The 24,802-nt window shown below is 48.0% G+C and overlaps 9 protein-coding genes across 9 annotated transcripts; 7 read left to right on the forward strand and 2 right to left on the reverse strand.

Moving 5' to 3' along the window:
* Positions 1-1,904: 1,904 nt before the first annotated feature.
* BJ212DRAFT_1364840 (uncharacterized protein) lies at positions 1,905-4,695 on the forward strand (the record flags this gene model as incomplete). The annotated part of the gene is made up of 5 exons (XM_041336048.1): positions 1,905-1,942; positions 2,129-2,937; positions 2,992-3,201; positions 3,251-4,421; positions 4,476-4,695. Coding segments are annotated over 4 exons (2,202 nt in total), but the record flags the coding sequence as incomplete, so codon positions are not given.
* A 1,429-nt stretch (positions 4,696-6,124) lies between these two features.
* Positions 6,125-8,375, forward strand: BJ212DRAFT_1447738 (uncharacterized protein; the record flags this gene model as incomplete). The annotated part of the gene is made up of 3 exons (XM_041338440.1): positions 6,125-6,262; positions 6,313-6,420; positions 6,474-8,375. 3 exons carry the CDS (start codon positions 6,125-6,127, stop codon positions 8,373-8,375), a joined length of 2,148 nt encoding a protein of 715 aa, XP_041191607.1.
* On the reverse strand, positions 8,114-11,687 carry BJ212DRAFT_1364847 (carbamoyl-phosphate synthase L chain, ATP binding domain-containing protein). The gene is made up of 12 exons (XM_041336049.1): positions 11,335-11,687; positions 11,233-11,287; positions 11,033-11,183; positions 10,930-10,977; positions 10,846-10,859; positions 10,686-10,793; positions 10,615-10,637; positions 10,477-10,557; positions 10,149-10,417; positions 9,953-10,098; positions 9,346-9,907; positions 8,114-9,292 (listed from the first exon to the last, which is right to left on the reverse strand). The coding sequence occupies exons 1-12, from the start codon at positions 11,552-11,554 to the stop codon at positions 8,555-8,557; spliced, it is 2,415 nt and encodes an 804-aa protein (XP_041191608.1). The 5' UTR covers positions 11,555-11,687; the 3' UTR covers positions 8,114-8,554.
* Positions 11,688-11,691: 4 nt separating this feature from the next.
* On the forward strand, positions 11,692-13,399 carry BJ212DRAFT_1364856 (uncharacterized protein). The gene is made up of 5 exons (XM_041336050.1): positions 11,692-11,739; positions 11,814-12,016; positions 12,075-12,173; positions 12,223-12,759; positions 12,814-13,399. The coding sequence occupies exons 2-5, from the start codon at positions 11,869-11,871 to the stop codon at positions 13,335-13,337; spliced, it is 1,308 nt and encodes a 435-aa protein (XP_041191609.1). The 5' UTR covers positions 11,692-11,739; positions 11,814-11,868; the 3' UTR covers positions 13,338-13,399.
* On the forward strand, positions 13,400-14,182 carry BJ212DRAFT_1588520 (uncharacterized protein; the record flags this gene model as incomplete). The annotated part of the gene is made up of 3 exons (XM_041342431.1): positions 13,400-13,853; positions 13,897-13,949; positions 14,035-14,182. The coding sequence occupies exons 1-3, from the start codon at positions 13,602-13,604 to the stop codon at positions 14,180-14,182; spliced, it is 453 nt and encodes a 150-aa protein (XP_041191610.1). The 5' UTR covers positions 13,400-13,601.
* Positions 14,183-14,367: 185 nt separating this feature from the next.
* Positions 14,368-16,153, forward strand: BJ212DRAFT_1364862 (chaperonin 10-like protein). The gene is made up of 8 exons (XM_041336051.1): positions 14,368-14,483; positions 14,566-14,757; positions 14,821-15,078; positions 15,139-15,219; positions 15,268-15,369; positions 15,404-15,760; positions 15,789-15,827; positions 15,879-16,153. Exons 3-8 carry the CDS (start codon positions 14,821-14,823, stop codon positions 16,068-16,070), a joined length of 1,029 nt encoding a protein of 342 aa, XP_041191611.1. The 5' UTR covers positions 14,368-14,483; positions 14,566-14,757; the 3' UTR covers positions 16,071-16,153.
* On the forward strand, positions 16,128-17,433 carry BJ212DRAFT_1364876 (Endoribonuclease L-PSP/chorismate mutase-like protein). The gene is made up of 5 exons (XM_041336052.1): positions 16,128-16,332; positions 16,367-16,557; positions 16,613-16,760; positions 17,097-17,249; positions 17,304-17,433. The coding sequence occupies exons 1-4, from the start codon at positions 16,197-16,199 to the stop codon at positions 17,141-17,143; spliced, it is 522 nt and encodes a 173-aa protein (XP_041191612.1). The 5' UTR covers positions 16,128-16,196; the 3' UTR covers positions 17,144-17,249; positions 17,304-17,433.
* BJ212DRAFT_386335 (uncharacterized protein) lies at positions 16,755-18,384 on the reverse strand. Its single transcript, XM_041343068.1, has 7 exons — positions 17,940-18,384; positions 17,848-17,889; positions 17,612-17,791; positions 17,510-17,560; positions 17,304-17,462; positions 16,820-17,249; positions 16,755-16,760 (listed from the first exon to the last, which is right to left on the reverse strand). The coding sequence occupies exons 1-6, from the start codon at positions 18,252-18,254 to the stop codon at positions 17,097-17,099; spliced, it is 900 nt and encodes a 299-aa protein (XP_041191613.1). The 5' UTR covers positions 18,255-18,384; the 3' UTR covers positions 16,755-16,760; positions 16,820-17,096.
* A 1,461-nt stretch (positions 18,385-19,845) lies between these two features.
* Positions 19,846-20,341, forward strand: BJ212DRAFT_1432772 (uncharacterized protein; the record flags this gene model as incomplete). Its single annotated transcript, XM_041337709.1, has 2 exons — positions 19,846-19,944; positions 20,004-20,341. Coding segments are annotated over exons 1-2 (405 nt in total), but the record flags the coding sequence as incomplete, so codon positions are not given.
* Positions 20,342-24,802: the final 4,461 nt, after the last annotated feature.

Here is a 24,802-nt window from a genome sequence, read left to right on the forward strand (position 1 = left end):
GAGCTGCTAGAGCCGTATCTTCTCTCCTGGCTTCTGACACTGAACCCAACCTAAATGTATTGTGTGGACCGTCAACAAACAAGCACGAGAATGCGCGTGTGCCTGCCCGCTGGCATGCTCATCAGTTTTCTCACAGCAGAACTGCTTCACGTACGGCACCGCAACTCCAACGCTCCCATAGGCTGTGATCAATCAATATGTATCGATGATGACTGGCCCATTCAAAAACACTGCAAAGACTCTCCTCGGGGCTCAATCGGGTTGCAGTTTCGTCGGGTTTGCATAGAAGACCTGTTCTTCGCGAAGATCAGCCACTAGCACCGGCGTAGAGCTTCATTAGTACTAGACGGCACTTATGCGATCTTTGGTTGCACTCTTATTTTTAGTTCATTCTTTCCTTCATGTGGGCGTCGCTGCTTCTCTCTGTGAGGCCCATCTGAAGATCTCATTTCGTCAACCTCAGCTGACAATTTTCGTACAAAAGGAACGACGGTAACTTTTGATAAGCATCGTTAACATTGATAACAGACTTCTTACTCTACTTTAGCGTTTCGAAGACAAGTGGCACATGAGCCTTTCAGATCTATTGACATGCAGGAATAAAGGGATGACCTCTTGCCTGACACTCCCCGTGGTGTTTGCTCCGTGGATTGTCCCTGGACGGCGATGTGTTGCTGTCCTGTTGTGATTTGCGCATCATGATGTTGATCTTAAAATCACTGCCACAACTCCACTCGCGTGCAATTCTCGAGTGTTTAAGTCAGTAATTCACGCCTCAGGCTTCTCTTTGTGGACGAAAACGTTGACCGTCAGACATCTTGGCGGCTCCGGTATCCCGTTATACGAACGAGCCGAAACTGGTTCTACCCATGGGCTAGCCCATCGATCTTCCGAAACGTTGACTCGGAGAATCACTTCTCAGACGCCAACTGAGACACCCGCCATCAAGGGGTAACGCAACAAATAGCCTACATCGCCCTCGCTATGTAGCATGCAAAGGTAGATATCATCCCGCGGATGAATTGATATGAAAGTGGATTTCGCATCCTCGTTCCCATTCTCTCGTATGCTCATTCGAGGACCCTTTGTTCGTTCCGCATTTCTTGGAGGTGACGCTTCCGTTCCTCTCCCCACCGGAACTCCACCTGCGCCTACAGGACCGCTTAACCCATCAACCCCAACTTCGTTCTCTAGCTACCCATCGGATGGGACCCAGATCACACATCAGCAGAATACACAATCGCTGACAAGTCTGTCATCCTCGCTGACGGTACGGAGCACTCTTTCGTCTTGCGGAACATATAGACTTATTTCATCACAGATATCCGGACAAATCCCCAGCGCCTCGATTGGTACGCCATTCTCACCATTGTACGTTCCGTTGTCGTCGTCCATAGAAATCCGGCGAATTTCTCACATGGGCGTCATAAGGCTACAGTCAGATGACACGTTAACTAATAATAAGGGGTCAGAGCCGAACACGGATACGTTAACATCCATTTCGCCTTCTTCATACTCATCGATGAGCACTGGTAGAGGAGCACCGACAAATGGCCCACTGTCAGGCGGAATCACTACAGGCTTATCGCCACCTGTAAGCACGGGAGGGACAACTCCTCAAAACAGTCCTACTATTGTTGGTCCCCCAAACAGCGGTCCTCCTGCGAGTGTCTCGTCAGATGCCTCTAGTCCCTCACCTCCTAGTAAGGAATCTGGGTCTGGTTCAGGAGATCTTCCCTCAACAATACCACCGACTTCGCCACCTTCATCTACACTCACCTTGCCGCCTTTAACCACACCGACCTCGCCACCTTCATCCATACTCACCTCGCTACCTTCAAATATACCAACCTCGCTACCTCCACCACCCACGCAGAAACCATCTGTGCCATCGACCACGAGCCAGTCCAGTTCTCTACCGGGACAGGAGACAAGCTCCCAGACATCTTCATCCATGACCTCGCCAATTGTAGGCAATCCCACTACAACTTATTCTACATCTAGCTCCTTCGCAGATAATGAGACAAGCTCCCAGGCATCTTCATCCACGACCTCAGCAATTGTAGGCAACCCCACTACAACTTCTTCTACATCTAGCTCCTCCGCAGATAAGGAGACAAGCTCCCAGGCATCTTCATCCACGACCTCAGCAATTGTAGGCAACCACACTACAACTTCCTCTACATCTAGCTCCTCCGCAGATAAGGAGACAAGCTCCCGAGTATCTTCATCCACGACCTCAGCAATTGTAGGCAACCCCACTACAACTTCTTCTACATCTAGCTCCTCCGTAGATAATGAGACAAGCTCCCGGGCATCTTCATCCACGACCTCAGCAATTGTAGGCAACCCCACTACAACTTATTCTACATCTAGCTCCTCCACAGATAAGCTATCTACAACGTCGGACACGAATCTCTCCACTCCTTTACCGAGTGAACAGACCTCCAGCCAGCAGTCAACTTCGTCGACGACCTTCACAACTTCACACATTACAACCCCAGGGCAACGGACATCCAGCCAACAGTCGACTTTGCCAACAACTCCCACAACTTCACAAACTACAACTCCGGGGCAACGGACATCCAGCCAACGGACAACTTTGCCGACGACCTCCACAACTTCATACACTACAACTCCGGGGCAGCGGGCATCCAGCCAACAGTCAACTTCACTTTCGACCCTGCCAACTTCAGGCAATGCATCTCCCACATCTGGCACCACATCAAGTACTAATAGAGGGGGGACGTCATCATCTAGCTCATCGATACAAGGTCCTGCTACCTCGCCAAAGACGGTGCCGGGTGCACAATCTTCCCATGCACTACAATCTCCCAGCGGAAGTTCTGTGAACACTCCAATCCCGACTGGGAATGGTTTGACTACGCCCTCTCGCAGTCCTGTAGGCAACCCGTCTTCCACTTATCTTAACTCGCTGTAAGTTATTAGAGCTATTACCGGAATGCGCTGACCTAATTATCTGATTCTAAGCCTCACCGGAGTTGCAAAAAATGTTATGAGTACGACGTCGCCCATCCCACCCAGTGGGGATACGTTCTCTTCGATCATCTATACTTCGATTGGCACCTCTACTATTATAGCATACTCCCCTTCTGGGTCAACCTCAGTACTCGTGACCCTGACATCGACCTCAACGTCCGTGATTCGTACCACAACTCCAGTGCCAACTTCGGGAGCCAGGTACGTTATTTCAACCGTTTCACATTGCATACAACCCACCGGAATAAAGGTCAAACGAAGCTCCAATCATTGGAGGGATTGTAGGCGGAGTCCTAGCTCTACTGCTTCTCTGTATTGCAGCATGTTATTTCATCCGCCGCAGGCAGCGTTCGCGGACCCACCAACAGCTTTACGATAGTGACCCTACCGCGACACGCCCTCCAGCAGAAGCAACGACAATGCGTGAGAATCACCCTTACAGTCTTACGTACAGCTCTGTCGCAGGAGGGCAAGGTGCAAGTGAGAGTCGTGGCGACCTGTATCACACCGCAAACTCCTTTAGCTCATCGGCTTTCCCTCACCCCTCAGTTTCCAGTTCCCCGCATAACTTTTCTCGTAGTTTGTCTGGCTCAGCATTGCACAAGATTGATACAGAGTCTAACGATGGTGATATCTCTTCGGACAATGAATCAGAGGGCACGGAGAGAAATTTCGCAAGCGCACAGAGTTTTTATGCGTCTAATGATGGACAGTCTAGCCTGAGCGGCGGTATAGGTATCGCGATCGGCTCTCATTCAAGCATGGATCTCCACTCATATCACACCGCTGCTACCACACTTGTCGCAGGGGCTCACGCTATTGTGGACAATGATGATAGCCCTGGACCAAGCCCTTCGGCATTCCCCATTCCCCCCGTGAACCCGTTCCTCGATGGCGTCCGAGTCGTCGATCTTTCTGATTTCGTGGCCTCTCGCGCATCACAAAGCCGCCAAGTAGTCTCAGCTTTATCTGAAGACGCCACGCCACCTCCAGTGAAAATTCGCAGATTCTCAGAGCAACAAGAGTCTTGGGCGGCGGCTGTAGCAGCTGCAAGCCCTGTAGATCGTGATGCGCCTACGTCAATAGCAACTCAGAGCCTCAATGCGCTTATGGAGGATGAAAACGACGACGATCCATCAAGTAAGGACCTCCAAACGCCAACGCAATCCCGTCCCCCAGTTGCGCCATTTAATGATTCGTACTTCATCAACCCACTTTTACGTGAAACGTCCCAGGAAGGGTTCAGTGGTGATTCTGGGGACAGTGATAGCCACGAGACTGTCTCTATCATGTACCCATATCCGTTCGAGTCCAGGGGCAAGGGCAAGGGGAAAGAGTACCTGTCCGCTGACTTGAAGGATGACCCCAAGAATAACAGATTATCGAATGCCAGTTCTGGTCTTGTGTTCCCCGAGAATCCAGTAAGTCCTGGAATGGTTTTATCGAATCGTATCACTGATGAACGATCTGTTCAGTCGCAGTGTGGTCTTGCAATCTAAGCAGAGAACAATATTTTTAAATTATTGTTAGCCCACGCGTTAGCTCGCACTCTTTTAATCATCGCGGACTATCGTATTCAGACATACAGACAATTTCTTCAGTGAAGGATTCTATATTGTAGCGGCGCTCGGTGCAGCTGATTTCTTTATTGACATATTTTACACGACTATCATGATAGTCGTCGATTCTCATGGACGTGAAGATTGCGCAGTTCCCGCTTAAGCCCGAGGGGCCTGAGACCTGAGTCTACAGAAGATGCATAGCATGCCTGACGCGAAATCTGCGTGTTCACAGAGTCGAGTTGAAATTGCGTGGCTTCCTGAAACCTCTTTGGCCTGACCCCAGCAAAAAACTACCCTCTCACGTTCGATAACAGGCGACACCGAAAGTGGCAGGCGTATACGACGAAGGATCCGAGCAAAGTTGGGGATTTCTTAATGGCGGGCTGAATGCGTCTTGAAGGAGTCCATGAACTCATATCGCGATCCATCACGAAAGGCTGTGAGTCAGGCGGATAAGGATCAAAGGAGGGAACCAGAACGTGCTGCGGTTCGAGATTCCCCAATAGTGCTGTGGAATGCGTGCTTTTCAAGAGTACGAGTCCATACACAACACCACGGAAAATCTCTGTTCCGCATTGCCAGCTGAGATCGTTGTCATTAAGAGATGATTACTGTGAGTATACTGATGGGAAAATCGCCGCCGCATTGTAATGAAAGGCCCCGTACGAAACAGCCCGTGCTCTGGGTCCTTGAGAGGGCTGACGAACCTCACTTCCACAGATTTGAGTTGACGGCCTCACAGTGACCGGGTGAGGCGCGCTCGGGGCAAAATATCCGGTAGAAAAAACGGACGAACTGATTAACAGCGCACGGGAGCGGTCGACTGCCTTGAGGGCTCTTTCGTGTATCTCAGCAGAGATTAATTGTCGAATCTTCTTGATAGAAAGCCACGGCGGTGGGACAATCTCTGGCCGCGTAATGATTGGGAGTGAGCATAGATATAATTCAATATGGAGCCTCCGCCGTTGAATTACCTGTAATAATCTGCATGTGATGTTTGAACTTCGACGTTTGCGAACAAGTGAAGTTATTTTCAAATACGTACTAGTAGTAGAACGCGTCGCACGTCCCCATGTTGGAGTATACATTTGTGCCCTTTCAGTCTCGTTGGTCAGGACCCAAGGGGGCAACAGCTCCTCCAATAGCTCTCAACAAGGTCTCATTCTGTCGACATGGCACCAGAGAAGTCGGACGAGAAATGGCGGGCCGCAGTGGCTTAAATGCAACTAACCTGTCCCTGACTGATAACACTCACTCCCTTGCAACATCTTTAAACCACACTCCTCGTTGCCTAATCCTGCTCCTTTTCGTCCTCAGTATCTGCTTCTTCGTGCACCTCGGCTATCATATCGGAAGGATTCACATAAAAAGGGAAGCATAGAGCGAATTCGATGTAGAGGACACTATATTCGATGCACGGTGCACTTGATGTGATGGTGATGTAACATCACATACTTACAAGTGCTAGTAGAGATTGAGTCAAATTTGCAAGATGGAGGTGAGCGTGACATGAAGCACGTATATGTCACATGTGACAGGACGCGTCTTAGATATCCGCGACGATGAGCATCATCCCGAATCCTCCGCGCTGGCAAGCTAACGCTGATCCTACATCCATAGATGTTCCAGGTCTCGACACTAATGCATCTGTCAATGACCAGATCGACCAGATCGAACAGCTGATAACTATTAAACTTCAGGTGGTGTTAATTATGTGCTTATTACTGCCCAACACTGATGAAGTCGTTAGAACATCGACACGAATTTCTCAAAGATTCAGAATATCATGGCCACAAAGTTGCTACCAGCCGTGAAGCGATATGCGGTGAGCACCGAACCCGTTCGTGAAGCTGCAAAGGTAAGTTTGATTTATCCTGTTTTCTCGTCGATGAACCTACTATGCTATCTCAGTTCTGGACATCGTTTTACGAGAAAGCCGCACAAGTACATATTCCTACATATGAGGATTATTCCTCTTTGCATGATCAACAGTCAGAAGCACTATCCCAGGCCGAAAGTTCCTCCACCCGACCCGACGCAGAGGAGTCTTCTTTGTTCAGTACCGAAGATGATACAACGCCTTCTCATCATCGCAATCGCACTTACGGTCCAAATTCTACTGCATCTGAATCCTCTTTCATGCCATCGAATGCAGTATCATCTACCCCGGCTCGTACTGGGTTGTCTGGCAATGATATTGTGGATGATCAACCTTCTTGGAGTGCATCACTAGAATCTCCACTCGTTCGGCTTGATCGCGAGCTCCAGGACTTTACTCTCGGGGAGGATAGCAAAGCCTCAGCGGGCCATAATTCTACCTACAACAGCTTTGCTTATGAAGAAGAAAACACTGTCCAGCAGTTTTTGGACAAGGGAAAGTCAAGGGATTATTCACCTGGACATTCTGTTTCGCAGGGTACATCACGCCCCAATTTTTCATCCTTGCGGCTTCCGCCCAGTGCGCTCCCCACCCCTCGTAGTATCCCAGCTAGCGCAAGAATATCTCCACTGAAAGTTAAGCCCAAGACACCCGTAGCAATCCCACAACATCTACACGCGTATCTTCCTCCACGCAATCATCCAAACCCCCCACTGCCATCACCTAGGAGGCAACGATATGAGCGCTCTCCGCACAAACCATACCCCCCGCTGTCATCCACCTCTAATTCGTCATCCATGCTAGATATACCATCTCTAACGAGACCATCCGATGATTCAAATAGACCATTTGATCAGTTCAACGACTCTTTCGATGACTCGGCAGAACTCATGCGTGGTCTTTCGCCACCGCGGACGGTGGCATTTCCGCGCGGACCGAGGTCTAGCGTGGGACTGGGCCTGCTACCTCCACTTGGTCGGACACCAGGCAAGGATTTACACCATGCATTGGGAAGGACACCCAAGAAGGAAGCTGCAGAGCGTATACGTCGCGATCTTCTTGGAGATGTTCAATCTGATCACAGTTCCGTCCGAAGTAGTGCCACTGTAGACCGGTTTGGTGGCTTCAAGAAATTTGGTTACTCCATTCCAGAAGGCACCGACGATACCATGTCTACGATCCCCACCCCACCATCCATAACACGATATACCCGCCATGCTTATCTCTCTGAGCACAACAGCAAGGATGCGAGCTCAAATTATGCAGTCATAATGCGCAGGGCAGGACTCAGCATACCTGAATCCGCCTCTACATCAAAATCACATTCAGTCACATCTCACCAAAGTCTCGAAACAGCACGGTTTGCCCCTACTTCTCAACCACAAGCCCTCCACACTCCCGATCCATACCCTGAGCTTTTCCATTTTCAACAAGAAGAGCCCAGTACATTGCAACCAGTTGGTCATAGTCCAGACTCAGACTCAGACTCTGATTCAGACTCTCTCGGCGAGCCTGCACACCCAGGACAGCCATCGACTGCGTTCCTAATGGCCTCCGCACGCAATCAAGACCCGGACGATTCATTCGGCTCGTCGAATTCAAACCACTCCAGTGACTCGATCGGAGGGGGTTTTGGCGACGAAGGCGGTGCTGTGCATCCATTTGCGCGCGCCGTAGAAGACGATGGGGATGGATTCGACGATAGTTTTGATTCTGTTGATGGCAACGGTGATGGCGATGGCGATGGCGATGGCTTGAGAGTCCAGGAAGAGACTGTATTTGGTATCCCCCCTGCGCAGCGCAAGTACGGGAGAGGTCCCGGCGAGCTCAGGCTTCTAGGGGAAGATCTTTTGCAAGATACGATTGGTATTGGAAGTCAGCTGGCAAAAGCAGGGAGAATTGAAGAGAGTCCGACTCCGTATGGGAGGGTCTAGCTGTGTCTCAATCATAACTAACTACAAGCTTGCTTCATACACGTTGTTTCATCAGACTCATAACTAGTCCCCAAGGCTCGGTCAGTATTGACTTGAAGTTTCAAGTCCAGAGCATGTGAAGACGATTTACTTCCCAAAATCCATCGACTAAAATACAGATAGCACTCAAATCACACCTCCTACTCATCTTCCTTGATGTCAACTAACTCCCGCCCCTCCTCCACCATCTCCCCCTTCGCACACCCCACCGCATGCACAACACCCGCTACCTCAGCACGCAACACAGTCTCCGTCTTCATACTCTCCAACACCACCACTGGCTGACCCTTCTCAACGCGATCGCCGACGCTGACTTTCACTTCTACTACTAAGCTCGGCATCGGCGCACGCAAAGCACCCTTGGATGTGGTTAGAACATCCTGGCCGAGGGAGAGGAGGTACGCAGGAGGTGGGATGGCTAACGTAGTCTTGGTTCCCGACGCAGAGAACACGTGTAGCCGTTCCATGGTGTTTGTCGCCCGTGACGCAGGGTGGGAAGGAGGCGGGCGCTGCGATACAATCGTAATTTCTGTCGAAGCTCCGTTGAGCATCGTGCTCAATGTTGTAGGCGAAACCAGGCGAGCCGAGACACCTGTGAATGTCTTTGGTATGGCAGAGTGAACAGTTATGTCGAAGCGGCCTGGAGATATGGACTTCAGGGAAACTCGAGTGGGATCTGCGGAGGCATCATCGGGTTGGATGGAGATGGTGCGCTGGTAAACATCTCCGCCAAAGCGTCTTGAAGTCAGTGTTGTCCATGGTGTGGAAAGGCCTGTAGTCCGAATCGGATGTTCTCGTAGTGCGACGAACAGCGCTGCTTGTGCCAGTAACTCGGCTGAGGGACTTTCGACAGCTGGGAAAAGGTCTTCGTAGTGTTTCTATTCATAGGACACCATAAACTTGAACAAGAGGGCGAGGTGAATAGGCGCACCTTGATGAAGCCCGTTTCAACCTCTCCGTTAATAAATGCGCCATTTCCAGCAAGCATTCTCAAAAATTCAACATTTGTCGAGACACCGACTACTTTATACTCTTCAAGCGCACGGCAAAGAGCGCGAAGCGCAGAGGTCCTATCGCGTCCGTGTACCACCAGCTTGGCAATCATCGGGTCATAAAATACACCAATCTGTGCGCCCTGCGTGAACCCTTGCTCTAAGCGCATCGATGGTGCCACATGCGTTGAGGTATCAGGTGACCGCTTCACCAAGTCAAATTCTGAGCACGAATCGTTGTGAGGGAGTGATGGGATAGGAGGGGCAAAGACATGAGTTGGTTTCGGGGTGTTGAGGTACAATAATGGTCCAGAGTCCGGTAGGAAATCATTCCGAGGGTTCTCGGCGTATATCCGCGCCTCAAATGCATGCCCAACGAGAGGGATTTGTCCTTGCGAAAGTGGAAGAGGATTACCGGCCGCGACTTCTAGTTGCCACTCGACAAGGTCAAGGCCAGTGATCATCTCTGTGACCGGGTGCTCAACTTGCAAGCGTGTGTTCCTGAGATTTTATGAGTAGTGTGCCGTACAACTGAGAAGTACACACATTTCCATGAAGTAGAACTTTTCCGTATCGTTGTCGAAAATGAATTCCACAGTTCCAGCACCTACGTAATTCACGGCCTTTGCAGCAGCAACCGCTTTCGCTGATAAGTCTGCACGAAGTTCAGGGCTCAAGCCAGGTGCCGGGGCCTATCAAGGATCGTCTTTCTATACACTTTTGGTACAACTTTCAAACCTACCTCCTCGATAATCTTCTGGTTTCTCCTTTGCACGGAACAGTCTCTCTCCCAAAGACTCACAGCATTCCCAAGCATATCTGCAAATACCTGCACTTCAATATGTCTGGGACGCTCAATGTACTTCTCTACAAGTACATCTGCGTCACCGAAGCTTTTCAAGGATTCACGCTGCGCGCTAGCGAGAGCATCCTTGAACTGAGATGCAGATGAGACGACACGCATGCCCTTGCCACCGCCACCATGAATGGCTTTAATCAAGACTGGGTAACCTGTGTAACATAACACGCTTAGCGAGAGATTTCGGGAACGGCTGGATGAAGGTGCATACCGATCTTCTCGGCTTCTGCGAATAAGAGGTCGGCGTCTTGGTTCGTGCCGTGGTAACCTGGCACACACGGAACGCCGGCAGCTGCACAAAAGAGTTGAATATCACGTTTTCAGTAGCACTTTGTAATATGCATCATACCAGACATAATATTCTTAGATTCACTGAAGAAAGTTTAGCTCCATATTGGCATCAAGGATGCTTGAACTGACCTTTTCGAACCCATACTGACTATAGCGCTGGAAGGAGGACCAATGAAAACGATGCCCTCTTCCGCTAGCCGCTCAGCAAACTTTGCATTCTCGCTCAAGAAGCCATAGCTAACAAGGACATCAGCTTGCCATACACGAACGAGGGAAATACTCTATGCACCCCGGATGGACAGCCTGTAGTTGGTACAATGCAAGTTCAAAGTCAAGCTCCGTCTCACATGACAGACCTTGAGACTGAACCAACCTGAGCTCCGCTTCGATGACACACGTCGATAATCTTGTCCATGCGTAACTAAGTGAGCCAGCGTCAACAGAAGATCACTAGATCACTGGAAGTATGAACGGACATAGCTCTCAGCCGAAGGCGCAGGGCCGATACAGTAGGCTTCATCTGCTTCCAGTACATGTAGCGAGTTAGCGTCAACTTCGCTGTATACTGCAACAGTCTTTATTCCCAGCTTCTTTGCGGTGCGGATCACGCGGCACGCAATTTCCCCCCTGAGGACAGGTCAGGCGAGTTAGGCGAGAAGAAGGACTGGGACGCCACCGGTTTGCGATCAGTATCTTGTCAAAGTGAGGCTTTCTTTCAGGTGACAAGGTATCTAGATGATACTAAGCGCATTTCACACAGAGGGAGAAGACCACGTACTCTGAACGGCAGTTGCAAATCTTCTCCGTGAAACAGCAGGCTGTACCAACATTCTAGGTTGGGACACCATAGCTCCGATCACAGAAGCCTTCGTTTGCAATGTCCGTGCATATTTCGTGCTACTGCTCACGTCTGCGGCCAACAAGGTCCGTGGAATGGAATGAACATGAGTGGAAGAGCGTAGGAGAGAGGAGGCTGCTGCTCGATTTGTGGGTATCATTCCGCACGTTGCTCAAATCAGCTCTTGGATCTTGAATGCAACTCCAATCAATAAGAGAGGTCAATAAGTACTAATCTCGGACCTAGAACTTCAATTGAAGGTCCTTCCGCGAACCAGTCACGTGGAAAGTGTACGTCTCGGCTCCATCTCATCATCTGAGTACTTCTACAGTGTAACTTTGCCAAGTGAGTCAAGTCTTACCGGAAAAGCCGACTGTATCATAATTTTTCATGCTCGCTCGACTCGTTTGTTCATCCAGAGCACATCCGAAACTTTTGCACATATTACCGAGTTCTGTGTTCTTGACCTGCGCGATGTCTCGTCGCCCAATCTCAACATCACCAACCCCTGGGCCTCAGGTCGATTCGGAACGACCACCTAAACGTCCGCGAATCGACCATCTTACGCCAGATTCCTTTAGAAATGGGATATTTCTCGCACCAATGGTTAGATCTGGTGCTCGTACGTGCCGGTTCTGTATTTGCAGTCCGATCCGAGTTGATGCAGCTTTTAATTACAGTACCGACGCGATTAATGGCTCTTAAGTATGGTGCGACGCTTGTTTGGGGCCCTGAAATGGTAGACAAGGCTATATTACATGCGGAGCGCGAGGTTGACCGTATGTATGACCTACGTCTCATTTTCACTGATTAATTGATTTTGTTCAGCTGTTACCGGTGTCATCTCGTACAATGGCAAGACTCGCGCAATGTTCACGACTCATCCTCTCGAAAAACCATACCTAATATACCAAATCGGTTCCGCTGACCCCGAGCTCGCGGTGCAGGCAGCAAAAACCGTCATGCAGGATGTTTCAGGCGTTGACCTCAACTGTGGGTGTCCGAAACCCTTCAGCACGCACGCTGGGATGGGCGCGGCTCTCTTGACGAATCCTGACCTTCTTTGTGGAATATTGGAGGCTCTGAGGAGGGAATTGCCGAGGGAAATCAGTGTATCGGCGAAGATCAGACTACTGTCAACTCAGGAAGAGACGAAGAAGTTGGTAGAAAGGATTGCAAGGACGGGTGTGAATGCGATCACGGTACACTGTCGGACAAGAAACATGAGGCCGAGAGAGCGAGCATTGGTGGAGAGACTGAAAGAGATCGTCGAATTTGTGCAGGGGTTGGGTTTGGACGTGGCAATAATTCAAAATGGAGATTGTACAGGAATGGAAGATGCAAAGCGCATTAGGGACCTTACCGGTGAGTCAAATTGTGGAGATTATCCTATTACATATATTCTTATACACCGTTTAGGCGCAGACTCGGTCATGATTGCAACTGCGGCAGAGTCAAATCCATCGTGTTTCTCCGCAACACCACTCCGAGATGTTGAATCAACACTTTCACCTTCATATATGCGCCTCTGCAAATACTTGCATAACCACTGGGCCTCTACGAAGTTTTGTGTCACTCAATTCAAGGGTACACGCTCAGAGGTGTCAAAGACGGATGCACACGAGCTGAAGTCGAGGATAGCTAAAGCCAAGGGGTATGAAGGCCTCGAGGACGTTATTGGGAGCAGGACGGGCGAGGAGGAATTTAAGGAGATTTCGAGGATTGTGGAAGCACGTCCACCGCGGATATCCGTAGAAGCAGAGCAGGAAGAGGTAGCAGAGGAAGATGATATACATCCACCGTGCGCAACACCCCCCGACCGCCCGAACCCCGAACCGCCAACATCTGGCGCACCAAAAATGGGGCTTAGAATGCCTATGCCTGCAATCTTGACATGCAGCCATACGGTCTCGCCTACACCCACTCCTGGTGGCATGCGTTGAGGTCTCCTTCACTTCATGTCATTCACATATCACATATTTTTATTAGCATTGAATCAATTCTTTGATGCTTTGAAACAGGTCCTGGATATGAAGTGCTATCGAAGTAAGGCCAGAAGACTGCATCCGATGCGTATTTTGGATTCTAATAAGTATGCAGCACTTCTATCTTCCTCCAGATTATTCCCGAATTGCCCGCTCTACGACGCGATCCACACGTCATATAGTTTTTAAATGCGAACGCGCATCAAGGGGTGAGCACGGCTTATGGTGGTTGTACCTGCGCTTGGCCGATACAGTTGTTTGAGAGGGCAGCAATGGCCGCGTTCTGGGGGAGTTGCTCGGAAGACGAGGATGACCTTGTCACGTCGAGCGAGAGAGCTTGATCTCGGATGGGATAATGCGCTTGAAGGCGCGTGTTGTAGACACTTGTTAATTGACACCAAAGATCTTCTTCAGCGCGCTCTTGCCCTGCTTCCTTTGCCCGCTGGAAGCGCCAAGCACCTGGCGAAACTCTGCGTACATCGCATGCGTTTCACGTGGAGACTGTGCCTGAGTAAAGACAGTGAACAAGTTTGAGGACGCGGGCGAGGGCGAGGGGGCGAAGAGGGAGAAGTGAGTGCTGATGTTAAGAGTGGTGTAAGACATCTCGGAGTATTTGTTTAGAGACGAGTGTGCGATTCAGATATTTAGTTCGCAGACTGAGGTTGCTAGTGCTGATGACTCGGATGAGTCAAGTGACGGACATCGCGCTGCTTAAGTATCTGGGTGCTGGGTACTTTGACGACGGAGTGTCTGGAAATCAAGAATTGAGTGTCAACCGTCTTCAAGCAAATTACCCTTTTTAGGAAAATTGGATTGCGGAATATACATGGACCCACAACAATCTACAGGCAATCGATTCCGAGAGGCGGAATCTATGGAGACAGTACTAGAAGAGGAAATAAATGCTGGATTGTGCAAACAATGCGAAGGAGGCTATGTGCAAATGTTTGGCAACACCTTCTGAAATAAACAGGTCCAAACTATCAGCTGTCGATAATATTCGGTTGTTCAAACTTCTTTATGTAAGAAATTCTTTAGAATCGTTCTTGAGGCCCGAATCTCTCATGACAGTACAGGATGATCCGTAACATCCGTTTATTCACGGCGAGTGATTATAGTCTTCGTAAGCCCTCCCAAATCGATCACAACCACATCGTACATGACTAATTTCCGCAGTGCTATGTACTAATACTGACTGTGTCAGTAACGGATCACTCGCTAGCTGCTTAAGGGTCTATCGATGATATGGCGCAGATTTATGATCAATGTGATTCAAACTGTTGGACTCGTGACTCATCACTGACATGAGTGTGTCAGAACTCGACAGAGCTCAAATAGAGATCGCTGTGTTACCTTTATGAACTATAGAAGCACGCGCGTGAGTGACACTATCTACCATCAAATACACTACCTTCGACTCATCGGCTTCCCATTTGCTGCCATGTCATCGCAAACTCATCTTGCATTCGCGAGTACAGCCGTTGGCATAACATCTGTTATTCAGGTCCCAACTCTCTCTCCTGGAGCCGGTGAGGTGATGGTAAAAGTCGCATTCAGCGCAGTCATACCCCTTGACACATACATGTCCGATTATGGTCGAATCATAAACGGCCAATACCCAGTCGTTTTAGGCTTCAATCTTAGTGGAGTTGTAGAAGCTGTCGGCTCCGGTGTGGACGACTTGCAGGCGGGAGACAAGGCGAGCATAAATATCTGTGCAAGGTGAACGACCCAGTCTGATGCTCATCTTCTTTTCTAGGTTTGCGCAGTTGCATTGGCAGGATCGAAGGAGAAGGGTTTACAAGAACGTGCAGTTATACAAAGGTCCACCTGCGCCAAGGTTTGAAATAAATCACACTTTTATTGCAAGTGATGACTAGACTCGCAGCTCCCCGATGATTACTCGCTCGAAGCAGCTGCAACAATTCCTGACAACTTCATAACTGCATTTTACACGCTGTTCGATTGTTTGGGGACTTGCTCCGCCAACGTTCCCAATCTCCGTATCACCTCCCCATGCAGAGACTCCGATCCTCATTTATGGTGCGGGAGCTACGTCTGGTCAATATGCTGTTCAGCTGTTGGCCCTTGCTGGGTACAAGCAGGTCATTGCAACCGCATCTCCTCGTCACCATTCCTACCTCAAGTCTCTTGGCGCCGCCCATGTCGTAGACTACAGCGATGATGACATGGCCGAGAAGATCCTACTTGCCGCAGGCAAAAACGTCCAATTTGTTTTGGACTGCATCAGCGCCGAGGGCACGCTCAAGAGCATATCTAGTGTCGTTAGCTCCGACGGTGTGGTAGCTATGCTATTGCCAGTGACGGAAGGCAGCAGGCGTGTTGCAGGGAAAGACACGCAAATGTGGATGGAATTACCGGTCGACAGAAATCCCTTCCCAGATTCAGGTGAAACTTGTAGGCGTGAGGACGCTGCTGTATCAACAGGTGAGTATATTGAGACTGGTTTCGATCGAGCATATAAGTAAGTTGGCGCAGAACGAGTACCTTCGTGACAACCTGATGCCGAAGATTCTCCCTCGACTGTTGGAGGAAGCCATTATTCAACCTAATCGAGTTCGTCTATTTGATCAAGGATCACTGCAAGATCGCTGCCAGGAGGCTCTTGATGTAGTACGGAACGGACAAGTGAGCGGAGAAAAAGTTGTTGTGAAAGTAGCATCTATGTAACTCTTGATTGTAGTACTAGGCTAATTGACGCAATCTTATCTTATCACAAGTTCTCATGATATGTAGCACCTAGTCATTTTCGGGTTTATCGTCACTTGTGCGGTTATATCAAAATCGAATCGATTGATGTTGGGTGCAATTCGCCTGTCAAGATCTTTTGTTTTCCGTGGTGGGCCTTCCTGTTGCAGAACAACCGCTCTTCGTCTCCCGCAATATCCCGCTTTTGCACTCGCTGTCAGAACAAAACGACAAATGTCTACAAGTCACATCCGTGTCGACGCCAAACGCGCCCTCAGCCATTGGGCCCTATTCCCAAGCTATCAAAGCTGGCGAATTCGTCTTTGTCTCGGGTTGTATCCCCCTCGTACCTTCCACGATGCAGATAGTCGAAGGTGGTATTGAAGAGCAGACCAAGCAGGCCCTCACAAATCTCAAAGCTGTTCTTGAAGCTAGCTCTAGTTCAGTTGGCAAGGTCGTCAAGACTACGGTGTGTTACTTTTCCATTGAGGCAGTCGTCTTCGAGTCGATGATACATTACATAGGTATTCCTTAAAAACATGGAGGACTTTGCCACGGTCAACAAAATTTACGAGGAGTTCTTTAGCGGTTCGGAACACAAGCCGGCACGTTCAGCTGTTGAAGTTGCTCGACTTCCGAAAGATGTTTTGTTTGAGATTGAGTGCATAGCAGGTTAGTCTCGTAATATGGACTCTTTCTAGTTCACCAATAATGCGTCATTTGTCTTCAATATCAGTGGCAAAGTAACTCAGGCTCTTTATGACGAGGAGTACTACGTAGAAAGAAGGCTGGTATCATGTTTGTCAAACACACGTGCAACGGCAGAAACTCGCGCAATACACGTTTGCTTCGAAAAGCATCAGTTTTGGCGAGACTTTAGAAATAGAAATGATACTTCAACGTTCAACGCTGGTTGTTTTCTGAATTCGACATAAGTGTACAGAGGACGACGCATGTAAGGGGCAACGATTACAGTTATGAGACATCAGGGGAAAAGCTTGAGATCAGTTAGAAACAGAAACAAAACCGGCCACTTCCATGTTGCCCAGCGTTGACAATCCGTGCGCGAGAGCCGAGATTGGGGGAAGGAGGGGGGGAAACATAGTCTTCGTCGCGTATCAGGTCATCATCATCGCCGGGAGCACCTGCTGTGGCGTACCGCTATACATGGATGCGTGAGATTTGAATACGACGAGAAAAATGAGATGTGCATACCAGTTTACCCGGCGCGAGAGGAACATCGACGATAGCCGGCGATGCATGATCTGTCTGAAGGGGGCGCCACGTTGGTAGTCGATGTAGGCTGGATTTGAGGGTTGCGGAAGTATTGATAGCGGAAGATTGGCTGGTGGGTGGTGCCGGTATGGGTTGAGACTAGAATAATGTAAATCGAATACGCAATGATGGAAGTCCCCACTCACGTTCTCGTCTGGTTGTATAGGTGGACGAGGTAGGGGGGATGTAGCAGGGAACTGCAAGAGAGCCGTCGAGTCAGCTAGGAAGCAAACTGAAGAGAAACATACGTCTAGGAGATTACGAGGCTTATCGGTGTGAGTCGCGTCCATACGAGAAGAGGAGGGAAGGAGCTTGCGTAGAAAAGGAAGGAAAGTATGTGGGTCCCTTGTGGGCAAAGGTCGGGGGATGGGTGACACGACAGATGTTATCACCGGTTTACGGCGCATGGGACGACGTGTTGCATCGGACTATAATAGAGAATGATGATGTAGATGTAGATGAATGAGAGTGTAGGACCACATACATTGAGTAGATCAGGATGGCGTGAACGTTTAGATTTACTGGTCTGTAAGAATATTAGCATATAAATGATGGATCTATGCGGGGAATACATACACTAGACTGCGATTCTTCTGCAAGCCCAATGCTAGCAAGGATGCCGGCTGGAATGTTGCATATATAGATATTGCCGTTATTCATAAGCGTGTAAGCCAGCTGGCGCGAATCGGGTGAGAGGACAAGGGCGTGGGGAGACTCGACGTCGAATGAAGCGAGGAGCTGGCGGGACTTGAAAGCCCAGAGCTTAATGGTTCTGTCATAGGAAGAGCTAGCGAGAAGAGCACAATCAGATGAGAGTGCTAGACCACTGATGACAATAGTGTGCCCTTTGAGGGGGGCTCGACGTCTCGAGCGTGGGCGCGTCAAACTCATAGATCGTTGTGGTGGTGTTACTATTAGTGAGGCCTGCGGCTACGATGGATGTGTCTCCGGTACCGGTAAATTTGATAATACCAACTCTTCCGAGAATCGAAGTGGTGACCCAGAATGATTTCCATATTCGAATAGACTGGCCACGAGTTCGCCTGTGTCCAAGTGCCATACCCACACAGAATTGAGCGACGCACCCGCTAGCAGCATGCTATTTGTGGAGACATTGATGCACTTGGTCCAATGACCTTCATCAAATGTTCTCACGATCCCCGTCTCAACCTCGCAGACTTTGAGAGCCCCACCAGCTGCAGTGACAACCCATCGACCATCCCTTGATACCCCCATTGCAGATATACCTGTTTCGCAAACCTCCCGAGTCTCTTCAATCTCCTTGCCCTCCTGCAGGTCCCACCGCCGAATGGTCCCATTGCTCGATCCGCTGATCATTTGCTCGCCGTCGGGAAAATAGGACATGGACGAAATATATTGGGGGGGTTCATAACCTGGCGAAGTGACATCTAAGGTCGTGACTGGTGTCAGAATCGATTTTTTTGCTGCCATACCAGGCTGGGTTGAGCCGGAGGCCATCACAGGTGTATGTGCCAGACAGGTTGGCAAATATATCGGTCAATGTTCGAGTTCTTCTCTTGCTCTGTTAAGGCTAGGCTTGATATTGAGTGATTTTCAATTCAACTCATTCGAGTGTCCACTGCCACACTTTGCCTGCTTAAGCTAGCCGTCAGTTCATCCATGCGTGATGCTCATATGGGTTTTCATCTTACCAGGATGCTACCAAGGAGGAAGAGCGATGATGGGCATATAGGCGCGCGTCTCACCTCTATGTACTTATATCTTGCAGACAGCTGTGCATCATACAGCATGTCCTTTTTTCCTCCTTTTTACATAAAGCCCAGTACTCCGATCTACTTCCAAATCAAGGCGATGCACGCTCGAATTTCGCTATGGCACGGTGCAATCATGTGTCAACGTTAACCCCCGCTGTTATAAGTGACTCCCCGGCACTCCTCGAGTCATCTTATATTCCAACTACTTGTTATTGTTGGCATGAACAGGAGTGTCAGTACTAAGAATGTAGTGGAGGGGAAACGGTTGGTGAAAAGGGAGTCGCCCTTCAGTACGTACGGTATGGGTATGGAGAGGTACCAAGGATACTCAAAATTGAACTAGATTTTCGTGATTACCTTCATGCCTGTCAAATATCACACCAGAAACAGAAGGCTACTATTGGAAAAATAAAGGTCACAGCTCGATCGACAAGTCTGTTCTATGACCTTCGGTTGTCGTGAAGACATAAAAGGTCTTGGATGGTCTAGTGGTGCCGATCGAGTATGCTAAAGGCATTGAGCTCGATCACCCGGTCCCACAGTTCTACAGGCGCCCACACCGACCACCTGTGGAACAATGCTGGGTCTCTAGTTGTGGATGGCGGGTGTTTTACCTAAAGACCGGCTATGAGAAACTACAATAACAAGGTGGGTTTATTGTGGAACTGTGGTTTGCGAGGTGTTCATTTAAATAGGGACCTGACGGTTGGCGAACGGTAGACTTATTTCCTCCTTCAAACCTCCATCTCCAACATCTCAAACTCATTCGCATTGACATGCAGACATTTAACTCAAATGTCGATTCATCATCGGTCTCAGCTACCACTGATGAGCCACGGAAACCTGTAAGTGCTTGGTTTTGGAGGTATTGGCGTCTGAATATAATAAATATCTACTTCAACAGTTGGATGTGATTACAGGCGAGGACTTGGGCCTTCAAACCGTCAGGAACGGTGTTAGCTATCGTCGGCGGCAACTCGGCGAAGAGAAGGCCGTCATCATTCAGTCCAACACTGCTTGCAGAAGCCTTTCATCGCCTATTTGGCGCTTGCCCACTGAAATTCTTTCCGAAATCTTCCTTTACTGTTTGCCCGAAGACGAGCATTTGGTCTATGCATCAAGACAGGCTCCTATGCTATTGACCAGAATATGTCGCCGATGGAGGGAGGTTGCTGTGGGCTTTCCTAGGTTATGGTGCAGGCTCAAAGTGGTATTCTGGTACGGAGGCTGGCGGGGGGGAACTATCCGTGACTGGCCGACGAGAGCTTTCGGCTACGACTCCTGGCTCAAGCGATCAGGAGGACGTCTGGTCTCGTTAAGACTCGAGTGTGGCCCCGACTGGAGCGAGCTACAAAGCCTGCTCCAGCCATACGCTAAGCAAGTCTCGTCTCTCTCGCTTGGCTTTATATCCTGCGACGGTCCCTTCATGATGGAAGACTTCCACGCACTCAAGGAGCTCACTATACGCCAATACATTTGTTGTGATCCTGAGCGAGCTGTTAACGGCTCTCTCTCAAATTTGCCGGTTAATCTGCGCAGGATTAACATGGTGAATGGGTGGTTCAACCGCAAGCGATTAGATGTCTTCGCTGATTCCGCATTGGCCCGTCTCACACACCTCGAGATCAACGTAAATGGACGACACACATGCACCCACATACTCCGTCTATGTCCTAATCTCTCTTCGCTGAAGATGACCGGATTATTCCACCCGAGTGAGACTGCAGAACCAGTCACTCACACCAACCTCCAATCCTTAAACCTGTTTTGGAGCGTACTTGAGAACTTGGGCGGGGACCCTGGCCTATTCAAGGTTATCACACTCCCGAACCTTCGCATACTTGAAGTTAGCGTTAGGGGGGTGTGGCCACATAAATCGTTCATGGAATTCTTGACGCGGTCAAAATGTCCCCTGGAGAGGCTGGTTTTCGACAGTACAGTGTGTGCAACAGAAGAGCAACAAGCAGAATATGCTACCCTTATTCCTTCCTTCGAGATTCTGGCAGAAGTTCCGAAGAAAGGCGTTTTTCCGTTTATTTAAATAGATGTTGGCTACGTATTTCGTGAAATGATGGATTGATGTATTAGTTTACCGGCTCTTTATGACGAGTACCGTGAATTGATATGCAGAAAGCAGGATCGTCGAACACATGTGACGGCAATAACTCATGCAATACATGCTCGCCTCAAAGAGCATCAGTTTCAGCGAATTTAGAAATAGGAATGGTAGTTCAATGTAAAGTAACACCATGAAAACAAGATATCGAAGTAGTGGCCAAATCATTCAAATTTTGTTGGCATGCCCTGGGCACCATAAAATAGATCATCTTTCATTAAAGAATCATAGCATTTGGAGCAGTGGTTGTTGAGAAACAATTGTTTGATTCTATGTATTCGAAAGAGCTGAAAAAGTGGTGTTTCAGCAGCTGTGCCAACTGTTTTGAAAACCACTATAATTCTAGACACAGTTAACACCTCAGTCTTGGTGGAACGGACTGAATTAAGTACCTAGACACAGTTAACACTAGTACAAATGTGTGTTAGTGTCTAATTATCGTAGTGAGATAAACAAACAAACATACCCTCAGTCTTGGTGGAATGGACTGAGGGAAGAGACGATACAAAGAGAAACAACTATATATACTGGTCCATGGTTTGGATTCTGGTCACTCACGCATCGCATCGTCACATGCACTCGTGCACCAACAGTATTCACCTGTTGCTGGCAGTGTTATGGATAACCAACTCTAGTTAGAGACCACTGGTTATGCTTCCTTGTCAGGGATCCCTGACGATATCCTTCATTATCCTTTATACGTAACCTTACTCTCACTGCTCTGGAGAATCATTTACAGCTTACAAATAATACATGACAGCAATTTTGTCTTCCAATTTCCCATCTGGCTCAATTCCTCATGTCAGGACTTCCCACAATATTGCCACACTGCATTTTTGGCCACACAGTGTGGGAATTGCCCCACAACACCCAAAACATTACCCATTTTGGGACTCTCCACAATATGAATTATTCCCACACCCTTCCCACCTCACTGTAGCTTTACCACTGCACCACAATAGGTCCCCCCTTGCATCTAAGTAGTAGTTTAGTATACAGTGGCTCAAAAAACTGTCCGCATGTTTTGACATTTTTCACTATCTATGATATTGTGTGAGAATGAACAAATGCCTCAAGGACATGCTTATAGCACATTGTAGTATGGCTTCAGGGCTTTCATTTGAGCCCTACACCGTGGGAATCGGTAAAGATATGGTGGAGATACAAGGCTTACAAAATCATGACTCATGCGGACAGTTTTTTGAGCACATATTAAAACTATATAAATCATCATTTATGACACCATAACAATCATGCCACCATTAAATAAATTACAAAGTGGTGTCATTATGTCATTTTAAAACCATATCTAACTATACAAACCAAAAATTTCCATATGTCATGGTTATATTCACCATGAAAGCCACCCCCCCTGCTCAAAGGGATAATATTCTCTCTCTTTCCTATTCTGGCCTCTCTGCTTGTCAAATTTCCTCTAGAACTGGAGTATCCAAGTCCACTGTGGCCAAGTTCATCAAAGAAAGTCACACAGACAAGAAAAACTTCTGTGAAGGGTGTCCATCCAAGCTCACCTCTACTGATAGGAGGGCTATTATTCAACATATCACTACAGGAAAGGCTGATAATGCTGTCCAGGTCACCTATTACATCAATTCCACCATCACATTCCCTGTCTCTTCACACACTGTGAGAAACATTCTCAAGACAGCTCATCTCAGGTCAGTAACAAGGAAGAAAAGGCTCTCCTCTCTATCACACATATGCAGAGAGGACTAGCACCCTTCTTTTTTCACATATATACCTTGCCATCTGACCTAATCCTATCTATTGTGGTCTTATATGATCATATAACATGCTTCCAGTCCATGTAATCCAATTCTGATGGGCTAAGGCAAAGGTTAGTCATCTCTGTTTATGTGTGATAGAGAGAAGAGCCTTTTCTTCCTTGTTACTGACCTGAGATGAGCTGTCTTGAGAATGTTTCTCACAGTGTGTGAAGAGACAGGGAATGTGATGGTGGAATTGATGTAATAGGTGACCTGGACAGCATTATCAGCCTTTCCTGTAGTGATATGTTGAATAATAGCCCTCCTATCAGTAGAGGTGAGCTTGGATGGACACCCTTCACAGAAGTTTTCCTTGTCTGTGTGACTTTCTTTGATGAACTTGGCCACAGTGGACTTGGATACTCCAGTTCTAGAGGAAATTTGACAAGCAGAGAGGCCAGAATAGGAAAGAGAGAGAATATTATCCCTTTGAGCAGGGGGGTGGCTTTCATGGTGAATATAACCATGACATGTGGAAATTTTTGGTTTGTATAGTTAGATATGGTTTTAAAATGACATAATGACACCACTTTGTAATTTATTTAATGGTGGCATGATTGTTATGGTGTCATAAATGATGATTTATATAGTTTTAATATGTGCTCAAAAAACTGTCCGCATGAGTCATGATTTTGTAAGCCTTGTATCTCCACCATATCTTTACCGATTCCCACGGTGTAGGGCTCAAATGAAAGCCCTGAAGCCATACTACAATGTGCTATAAGCATGTCCTTGAGGCATTTGTTCATTCTCACACAATATCATAGATAGTGAAAAATGTCAAAACATGCGGACAGTTTTTTGAGCCACTGTATATAGTCAGCTAGTTATAGTCAGTAGTTCTTTAGTTTAAACCTTCTGTCTATACATTGTGTATCAGCCCAAACATCACTGCTTAATATTATCTTCTTTTTATCATGATATCCTTTCTTTGAGTCTTAGTCTCTGCCCTTCCCTTAATTTGTTATAAAGGGGCTGTGACACCTAAGGCTTTTCACCAGCTCAGCAATCAAAACATTCATCAACTTCATATGGTCAAAGGGACCACCACACAAGTCATCCCTATCTGCACAGAGTTCCTTGTGTAACCCTTCAAATGTAACTATAGTTCATCCACAGTGAGCATCTATTCATGAAATCCATGTTAATTGAGAAACTAATATGCTTGGACCTTCCTGTAAGCTCTCTTTTGTTTGAACTGAGCCCATGTCCAGCTGATCCTCTTCAGCACCATGTTCTGATGTTCCAAAGTAAATGCACTGTTGTGCAAGGCCATGGTAATGTGAAAGTCAAGATGTGCAGACTGCCACTTAGATGTTATACTCTTCATCCCATCTTGTTTTACCTTAGAATGCAAATGATGATATCTGTTACAAACTCAGATGGAGCATCATTCTAATAAAGGAATCAGGATCAGGGTCGACCAAGGATAAGACCTTGTCAAGTCAATGCCTCTCTCAGGAGCAATTGTCTAGACTCTCACAGGGTCTAGAGTTTAAATGAACAATGGCTAGCCTCCTTTCCAAGGAGCTAGAGTTCAAATATCAAGGAGAACTGAGTAGATTCAAGTTAGAGAAAATACAAGCAGTAACTAGGGTTTATATACATAAGGGAATTGTGCACAGACCAAGCTGGGCAAATGGTAACAAGTACTGAGAAAGCAAAGTTCATGAGAAAACAAAGTATGAGTCAAAGATAAGAGAGACCATGAGGAAACAGCAAGGTGAAAGGGAAGTGTTAGAAGTACAGCCATAAGGTGTCCGTAGTGATGGTGAGAAAAAGAATAGGGTACTGTAACAA

This window comes from Suillus subaureus, assembly GCF_016647635.1.
Source record: "Suillus subaureus strain MN1 chromosome Unknown BJ212scaffold_22, whole genome shotgun sequence".
Classification (NCBI taxonomy): domain Eukaryota; kingdom Fungi; phylum Basidiomycota; class Agaricomycetes; order Boletales; family Suillaceae; genus Suillus; species Suillus subaureus.

What these genes read in the sequence shown, in the direction of transcription:
- BJ212DRAFT_1364847 (XM_041336049.1), bottom strand. Translation starts at nt 11,554, where the DNA reads ATGATACCCACAAATCGAGCAGCAGCCTCCTCTCTCCTACGCTCTTCC. An exon ending in ATTTGCAACTGCCGTTCAGA is followed by an intron (nt 11,288 to 11,334) that starts GTACGTGGTCTT and finishes AGTATCATCTAG; the next exon opens with ATACCTTGTCACCTGAAAGA. An exon ending in AAGTTCTACTTCATGGAAAT is followed by an intron (nt 9,908 to 9,952) that starts GTGTGTACTTCT and finishes ATAAAATCTCAG; the next exon opens with GAACACACGCTTGCAAGTTG.
- BJ212DRAFT_1364856 (XM_041336050.1), top strand. Translation starts at nt 11,869, where the DNA reads ATGTCTCGTCGCCCAATCTCAACATCACCAACCCCTGGGCCTCAGGTC. An exon ending in AATGGTTAGATCTGGTGCTC is followed by an intron (nt 12,017 to 12,074) that starts GTACGTGCCGGT and finishes TTTTAATTACAG; the next exon opens with TACCGACGCGATTAATGGCT. An exon ending in TGCGGAGCGCGAGGTTGACC is followed by an intron (nt 12,174 to 12,222) that starts GTATGTATGACC and finishes GATTTTGTTCAG; the next exon opens with CTGTTACCGGTGTCATCTCG.
- BJ212DRAFT_1364862 (XM_041336051.1), top strand. Translation starts at nt 14,821, where the DNA reads ATGTCATCGCAAACTCATCTTGCATTCGCGAGTACAGCCGTTGGCATA. An exon ending in ACTTGCAGGCGGGAGACAAG is followed by an intron (nt 15,079 to 15,138) that starts GCGAGCATAAAT and finishes CTTCTTTTCTAG; the next exon opens with GTTTGCGCAGTTGCATTGGC. An exon ending in TGGGGACTTGCTCCGCCAAC is followed by an intron (nt 15,370 to 15,403) that starts GTTCCCAATCTC and finishes CCCCATGCAGAG; the next exon opens with ACTCCGATCCTCATTTATGG.
- BJ212DRAFT_1364876 (XM_041336052.1), top strand. Translation starts at nt 16,197, where the DNA reads ATGTTGGGTGCAATTCGCCTGTCAAGATCTTTTGTTTTCCGTGGTGGG. An exon ending in GCAAGGTCGTCAAGACTACG is followed by an intron (nt 16,558 to 16,612) that starts GTGTGTTACTTT and finishes TACATTACATAG; the next exon opens with GTATTCCTTAAAAACATGGA. An exon ending in TGAGATTGAGTGCATAGCAG is followed by an intron (nt 16,761 to 17,096) that starts GTTAGTCTCGTA and finishes GCTTGAGATCAG; the next exon opens with TTAGAAACAGAAACAAAACC.
- BJ212DRAFT_386335 (XM_041343068.1), bottom strand. Translation starts at nt 18,254, where the DNA reads ATGAGTTTGACGCGCCCACGCTCGAGACGTCGAGCCCCCCTCAAAGGG. An exon ending in GCCATCCTGATCTACTCAAT is followed by an intron (nt 17,792 to 17,847) that starts GTATGTGGTCCT and finishes TCTCTATTATAG; the next exon opens with TCCGATGCAACACGTCGTCC. An exon ending in CTCTCGCGCCGGGTAAACTG is followed by an intron (nt 17,250 to 17,303) that starts GTATGCACATCT and finishes ATCCATGTATAG; the next exon opens with CGGTACGCCACAGCAGGTGC.